This window comes from Megascapheus bottae, chromosome 13 (assembly GCF_031878675.1).
Source record: "Megascapheus bottae isolate mThoBot1 chromosome 13, mThoBot2.hap1, whole genome shotgun sequence".
Classification (NCBI taxonomy): Eukaryota; Metazoa; Chordata; class Mammalia; order Rodentia; family Geomyidae; genus Megascapheus; species Megascapheus bottae.
The window spans coordinates 11,214,458-11,222,927 of NC_143521.1; the positions used below are offsets into that span (position 1 = coordinate 11,214,458).

An 8,470-nucleotide genomic window follows, 5' to 3' on the forward strand; every position below is an offset into this window, starting at 1 on the left:
GCAATAGCTTCTGCTTAATGGCATATAACCTGAATTTCCCGCAACCCACAGTTTATTTCTTTACCATTAAAACTTCTTAAACTTAAAAGTAGGTGGTCTAGCTGGCTTTCTAGGAACTTTGTCTGCCAAAGCAAGCAAGGAGTTCTAACTATGAGAGTAGTGAAGAGTGTCACATATTTAAAGAGAAAAATAGGACCCATTATTATTATTTGGGATGTCAACACTTAAAATCTACCACTGGACTTACTTTCAAGTACTTCATTTCTCTAACTACATATACAGTTTAACTTAACCTTATTTATTTATTTATTTATTTATTTTATTTTGTAGCCCAAGGTATCGAGAAGGAGATTTAACTCTCTATGCCCTAAATCTCTACAACATCACCAAGCGCTTGCAGCTACCAGATCAGTTATTTAACAAACAAGTGGATAAGTACCTTGTCAAACCTTCAGGACCTGATGGGTTGCTTTCTAAGTAAGTCGTGTGTGTGTGTGTGTGTGTGTGTGTGTGTGTGTGTGTGTTTATGTGTTGTATGCATGTGTGCACGCCTTTTAAACATCCTATAGATTTATTGGTGTTTTTCATAATAGATTTTTGAAAGGGAAGCAAAACAAAAAACAACCCACAAACACAAAAGCAACAATTTCAAGTTCTAGTCAATTTAACATCCAGGAAATGTATTTATAAATACTTATTAATTCAAACATAACAGCTGAGAGTCAAAAAGCAGAAGGCTGTGGCACGTTCTATCCATTATCTTAAAAGAAAGCCTACACATTTAAATAACCTGGTAGAACAGAGTCCACTTACATCTAGATTATTTTCTTGGAAAAGACATTAGTTCTTGGTGATACAGTCAACAAATCAAAGCATCACCAGACATGATTGCTAATAAGGGTATGGTAATAAAATACTATGGAAGATAAGTTGGGTATGGGTCTCTTACAATAATTGAAGTAGTAATTTTTAAACAGTTTTTTAAATTGTTGCTTTAGAGGTGATATGCAGTGGGGTTGCATTTACATATGTCAGGTAATAAGCACATTTTCTTTCACATAGTGTCATCTGTTCCCATGTTCTCTTCCATTCCCTCCCTCCCATCTCCCCCCCCCCCCAGTAGTGTAATTCACTTCTATCAGTGTCCAGTGTGCTCCATTGCTGCACTTTTTCACCCTTTTCCTCGGATTCTGTGTCCTCTCCCATCCTCCCACAGATGTGGATGTGAATGCACTGTATATAATGTAAAGAATACTGAGTCGGCTGAGTGTGGTGGCTCACGCCTGTAATCCTAGCTACTCAGAAGGCTGAGACTGAGGATCACAATTCAAAGCTAGCCCCGGCACAAAAGTCCTTGAGACTCTGATCTCCAAATAACCACCAGAAAACAGGAAGTGAAACTGTGGCTCAAGTGGTAGAGCGGTAACCTTGAGCCGAAAAGCTCAGGACAACACCCAGGCCCAGAGTTCAAGCCCCATGACCAACAACAACAAGAAAGAGAATACAGAGTCATCAGAAAAAGAAAAAACAAATTAGTCAAAGTCCTTTGTTTCCATATCTTTAGAGTTTGTTTCAGTATGTATATTATTTTATATGCATATGGAGAGGTACTTGGGTATTGCACTTTTGTGATTCTCTACTAAGATTATTTTCTTTTTGTTTCACTCTATGTGAGTATCTAGAATCTGTGAAATTTGTCATATTCCAGTGCATTTTAGATCTCATTTCTACATGTCAGGGAGAACATGCACTGTTTGTTTCTTTGATCAAATCACTTAACATGGTTTGTTTTAGTTCCATCCATTTCCTTGCAAATGACATTACTTTACTTTTTCTACTGAATATGTAAAATTCCATTGTATACTATAGTATACAATGGAATATAAGCATATACCAGCCATACTCTTCTTTCTGTATTTTGCAAGTAACTATCCCAGATAAGTCTGATAGTTATACAGTGTGTACACTGTGCTCATATTAATGCCTCAGAAGGCCAGAGAGTGCTTGCCTAGCATGCACAAAGATCCATGTTCGATTCCACATACATAGAAAAAGCCAGAAGTAGTACTGTGGCTCAAGTGGTAGAATGTTATCCTTGAGAAAGCCCATGAACAGTGCTCAGGCCCTGAGTGCTCAAGCCCCAGGGCTGGCCAATAAATAAATAAATAAATGACAGTGGTCACTCATTAAAAAAAATTGTGCAGGCCTTTGAACTTGAACTCAGGGCCTGGATGCTGTCCCTGAGCTTTGTTGCTCAAGGCTAACACTCTACTTCTTGATCCACAACTCCCCCTCCTAAAAATAAAATTTTAAACAATATTTGTAAAGTGTCTATGAGGGTCCTTAGTAGTAACTGCTCAATGACTATTTAAGGGAAATATTTTTAATAGGAAAGTAGTAATTTAGATTTATCTCAGATAAATGTGGCCCAGTACAAACCCTGTTCATTATTCTTTAGCACTTTATTTAGCATGAAGTTTGTCAGTTGTGTCTTCTATTTCCTTATCGTCATGTACTGTCTTCAAATTCAAACAAGCAGTTGCACTTAGCCAGTGTTCATTCACTGCCAGAAGATCTACTTTTAAGTCAAGGCAGCAAAATACTCTCCCCTCAAAGCATTTCTGGAACTTTCATGTGCACCTTTACAAGGTTTCTAATTTCATGCAAAACACTTCTTGACTACCATCGTACAGAGATGTTTTCAAGACCTATTTTGGGTTGTGGTTTCCTGATGGTGGTTCATGACATTTCCTCTTATACCTCATCTAAAATGCAATGTGATATGAGAAATAAAACAAGACCTTAAGGGGCCAGGAGCATGGCCTAGAGGTAGAATGCTTGCCTAGCATGCATGAAGCCCTGAGTTCAATTCCTTGGTACCATATACACAGAAAAAGCCTTAAGTGGTGCTGTGGCTCAGGTGGTAGAGTGCTAGCCTTGAGAAAGCCCAAAGACAGTGCCTAAGTCCTGAGTTCAATCCCCAGAGCTGGCAAACAAGAAACAAAAAGAAAGAAAGAACTGGAGACCAAGTGCTGTAGCAACTCAGTCGTGTTTGCCTCTGGCTTAGTTATAGGTGTGTTATTGATGTTTTAAGTTACCAGACTTCAAGCTGAGCATCTAACTGAGGTTAAGTAAAAGTTACCTTTTCTTTTCAGAGGCACTTAATAACAACAGGGATTGAGAGCTCTTTCAAAGTGAAAAATGCATCATAAGTCTACGTGAAAACAAAGTAATAGTAGAGGATTAAATGAATAAACTAACATACGCGTAGCCTAGAATCCTGTGCCTCTATTAAAACAATGCAGTGGACCAATGGTAAATCATGTGAACCAATAGAGGGATGTCTTAAGGCAAAAGAGTCAAGTTGCAAAAAAAATATATACATTATAACTATTTCTGTTTAAGTAAGAATGTGTATATATAGAGAAAAAAGTAGAATAAATACATCTTAAAATATTTTAAAATAGTTTTGAATATTTAACAGATTCCTTTAGTTGTATTTAGGTACCTGAATAATGATAATGACAGTACTTCTGTAGTACTTACTGGCTGAAAGGCAATCATAAGTGTTCTACATATATTATATGTATTACATATATGAATGTAACTGACATTAAATCTAAATTTTCAACAATGAAAACTGCTAGCTTCTTATAGCACAAAAAGCATTGGAGAAAATGATAGATATTAATTTAGGATTGAGGAAGTAACAGTAGAATTAAAGCTTCAATTCACAAAACTCTTCATAGACTGTTGTCTAAATTGTCTAAATTTTTTCTTGAGTATACATTGATTTTATTTAAATAGTAATGTGGATAAGAAGTAACGCTTGTCTTTAGTTTTTATTTTTGAACTCAGTTTTGAATTATAATTTCAACACTGAATACACAGAAGGCATATTTTTTTTCCTCTGTGATTTAGTCAAACAAAATTGTTTTTGTTTCACTATAGCAGAATGCAATCTACCAAAGCACATTACTAATATGAGGTGGTGAGAACATGTTTCTGATTATTGATTACTTGTTAGACAGTTTAGGGACATAGTTTCAAGTGGACATTTTAAGTTAAAAAAGTTTCTCTTCTCATATATATATATATATATATATATATATTTACCTTATAGCAGTAATTTTGGCTGTAGGGTGAGGATGGAGGGCATGGCTGGGGAGCAGCAATGCAAGGCGCCCTGCAGAATGGGAGGGGGCAGCTTGGTCTTGGCAGCTGTTCTGTCCCATGATGAAGATGGAAAGCTTTTGTTATATCCCTTCTTTCACAATTAAACACGTTCACATAAATGCAAATGGGGTCATTAAGCCAGGCACGCGGTAGCTCACACCTGCTATTCTAACTAGTCATGAGGCTGACATTTGAGGACTGTGGTTCACAGCCAGGCCCGGCAGGAAAGTCTGTGAGATTCTTGTCTCCAGTGAATCACCAGAAAGAAATGGAGCTGTGGCTTAAGTGGTAGAGCCCCAGCCTTGAGTGAAAAGCTCAAAGACAATGCCCATGTCCTGAGGCGCACGCGTGCACATACACACACACACACACACACACACACACACACACACACACACACACACACACACACAGGATCATTAAAGGAGGGACTGAGTGACTTTACTATTGGTTCTGATATATGTGTGTATATATGTATACATATGCATGTATGTGTATGTGTGTATAATATATAATGTGTGCAGTATATATGTGTGTAATACATATTGCACATATATAACATGTATCTATAATCTATATGTGTATGATATGCATCTGTCTCTATATGTTTATATGTGTGTGTCTATATATAGGTATCTATAGACATATATATACAATGTGTGTGTGAGGAAACCACTATGCATGACGTCTGATTACTGATTACTAACAGAGCCTAGCTGCCTCTCAAACCTGATCTGAGTGGGTCAGGGACTGGACCTTGAATCACAGGGCCACCTCACCTTCATGGCAATAAAAACATTTTTTTTTCAATCATTTTCATCAAGTAAAACTTCTATAACTTCAGAAGTTATCACGGTTTTCCTTTCTATACATCATTTATTTTTCCAGTCCTGGGGCTTGAGCTTAGGGCCTGAGCACTGTCCGTGGGTTTTATCTCAATGCTATAACCCTACTCCTTGAGCCACAACACCACTTCCAGCTTTTTCTATGTATGTGGTACTGAGGAATTGAACCTGGGTCCTCGTGCATGCACTCTAGGCAAACACTCTTACCACTAGGCCAAACTCCCAGGACATCATTTTGCCTGCTATAGATTGCACATGCTCTTTTTTTCTGTAAATAGTTTAGGTTTGGCCAACCACATTGGCTCATGCCTTTAATCCCACCCACTCCAGGAAGCAGAAATTGGGAGTTTGAGTACATAAATTGGCAGTACATAAATTGGCAGTTTGAGTACATAAATCTCAGGCAAAAAGTTAGTGAAACTCAATCTCTGCGAAAGAAAAGCTGGATGTGATGACACTGGCCTGTCATCCCTGCTGTGTGGGAAGCTGTTGGTATGTGAATCATGTTTCAAGACTGGCTCCCCAACAAAAACCTAAATCCTTTCTGAAAAATGACCTAAAGCAAAAGAGGGCCGGGGTCATGGGCCAAGTGGTAGGGCAATTGCCACATAAGAGGCTGTGACTTCAACCCTAAGTACCACCAATATGTAGTTATGTAAATTGTTATATATTTTGGTCTTTACAGGACATATGATATATGGATTTTTGTTGTTGGTGGTGGTGGTGTAAGAAACATTTCACAAGTTTTGTAGAGGGCTCGGTCCATGTACCTGACTTACTCAGGGCTATCTTTTGTCTTTGCAGATCTGTCCAGCTCAATGGTCAAACTCTGAAGATGGTGGATGATCAAACCCTACCTACTTTGACAGAAAAGCCTCTCCGCCCAGGAAGTTCACTAGGCTTACCAGCTTTCTCTTATGGCTTTTTTGTGATAAAAAATGCCAAGGTGACTGCTTGTATATGAAGTCATACACTAGGCTCGAGATTAAATATTTCAAGTATATTGTAAAGAGAGGAACAAAATCAAGCTATAGGAAAGCAAGCAGATTCAGTACAAATCAACTAGCAGGAGCTTCAGAGACATTGTAACAGTCAGTACAGAGGTAGCATGGTATTTTGATCTCTGTAATAAACACTGCTCATAGTGACAGTTACTAATACCATGGGTTATGCCTAGCACTTTGCATGCACCATTTTTAAGACTATGAAAAATAAGGCAGGAATGTTCTCAATATGGCCCAAAGGCAAATAAGGGAAGGACAAATTTTAAAAAGCACTTTCTTGCTTTTATTTTTTGAAAACTGTTAGCCAATTGTCTGATAATTTCCTGCAAATGCCAGCTCTACAGACTCCTATGGGGAAAATCTCCTGCCCCATCCTCAAAACTGGATGTCAAACAGGAACCACCCGTGTACACTGTTAACAGGAGGTATTTTCTAGATTCGGCAGCTTCATTCTTGTTTCTTTTAGCCATAGTTCCTGAGAGAACATGTGACAGTGTCAAAAATGGTGCATGATATTGAAGAAAAAAGAGATTGTGAAAACGTCAAAGGATATTATTTAAATGACTGGATATTGAATTGATTTAGAGAAGAAATTTTAGAAAAACCTCTGCTAATGTTTACTCTTCTCTACCTATTCTTTTATTCTTTTCACTTTGGGAGGCACTGGCCAATAAATAACAGAAAATCTTCATTTAGATGGGTTTAGCCAATAAAGAAACTTACAACCCTCCATTACAAGAAGGTTGTGTAGGGCAGGGTCCAGTTGCTGGTTCTGTCACCAGGGGAAAAGATTCTTTCTTCCCTGCGATCTGCCATTGTTATTACAAGCTTTCTTCTCAGGCAGCTCTTACAATGACCAGGGCTATTCTACAGACCCATTCAGAGTTGTTAAGAACCAGAGGAAGAAGAAGGGAACATTTTTTTTGTCCTCTTTAGAGATGTGATTTCATTCATAGGTTCTCACAGCAACTCTTTCCTCCTGTCTCCTTCAGTCAGATTGTCAAGAATAGGTCACATTACTCATGACTGTGAGATGCCTAAATGATCTTCCAGGAATCCTTCTTTGGAGCAGAGGTTTTGGGAAAACCACATACTGGGTATTACGGCTCTGTGCTCTATCTGTGACAAAAGAATTACATTTCAAGGATTCTATATATCACATATATATGTATATATATAAACATATATGGCTCCTATAAATACTTTCTCAATTAAATGCAAAATGCATTTTGAAAACCAGAACAAAGTTTGGATGTTACACACTCTTAAATTTTATATAAAAGTAGTTTTTTATATTTTCACATTTGAAAATATAGTGATTTTCATAGGCTTAATATTACATGATTATTCTTTAATAAAGTCTACAGATACTTGGACGTGATAGCCTGGTTTTTCTAGTTTGGGGTTGTGGCTTGGGGTTAGAATGTTTGTCTGCTATACGGTGATTTTGACTTTGATTTAAAAAAACAAAACAAAACAAAACAAAACCTTGCCTTCTGCACCCTCACAATTTTCTTACTTCCCACCATCGTTCTTTCAGCTTCCTCATCATTAAAGTACTTGGAGAAAAGGGGCCACAGTCATAAATGCTTTCTACACATCATATAGATTCAGTCCCAAAGTCTTGTCATCTCCATTTTTTATTTTCTTATCTTCTTTTACACTTAAAAATTTTACTTGCAGCCAGGCACAATGGCTCACTCCTGTAATCCTGGCTACTCAGGAGGCTGAGATCTGAGGATCAAGGTTCAAAGCCAGCCCAGGCACAAAAGGACCTGAGACTCTTATCTCCAATTAACCTCTAGAAAAGCGCTTGGCTGAAGGGTGGTGGTGGCCTTGAGCTGAAGAGCTCAGGGACATCTCCCAGGCCCAGGGATAGGGTGGTAGCCTTGAACTGAAGAGCTCAGGGACAGTGCCCAGGCCAAGTACAAGCCCTATGACCCACAAAAATTTCTTTTTCACTTGCTCACCATGACTTTGCTTAAAATTCTTATCAGCTGGGAATGTGGCTTAGCGAAAGAGTGCCTAGCATGCATGAAGCCCTGGTTCTATTCCTCAGTACCACATAAGCAGAAAAAGCCAGCAGAGGCACCATGGCTCAAGTGGCAGAGTGCTAACCTTGAACAAAAGAAGCACAGAATCGGTGCCCAAGCTCTGAGTTCAAGCTCCAGGACTTCTTATAGTCACAGCCGGCACCACCTTTCTCTTCAGCTGGTCCCTGTCACTTTCCTCAGTGCATTCTGTTTACCAAGTCCAGGTGGGCTGGAAAGTCCAAACATCTGTGACCTTGTACCCTCTGCTTCCAAGCCTTTAGTGTTGCCTTTTCAATTAAACCAATTGATTTACTTTAATTCTCCTCTGAAGGCAGCAAATGTTTCTGTTGGTGAAGAGAACCCTGCTATGGGTTTGCATATCTCCTCTATCACTCATGTAGTTCTCTTCATT

The 8,470-nt window shown here is 38.5% G+C and overlaps 1 protein-coding gene across 1 annotated transcript in view; it reads left to right on the forward strand.

The window, feature by feature from the left end:
- Positions 1–7,401, forward strand: part of Hpse (heparanase) — a 42,117-nt gene extending 34,716 nt beyond the window's left edge. The window contains exons 11-12 of the mRNA XM_090343299.1: positions 331–477; positions 5,826–7,401. Coding sequence (XP_090199425.1) covers positions 331–477; positions 5,826–5,985 — 307 coding nt within the window. The 3' untranslated portion in view covers positions 5,986–7,401. The remainder of the gene's footprint in view (positions 1–330; positions 478–5,825) is intronic.
- The last annotated feature ends 1,069 nt before the right edge of the window (positions 7,402–8,470 follow it).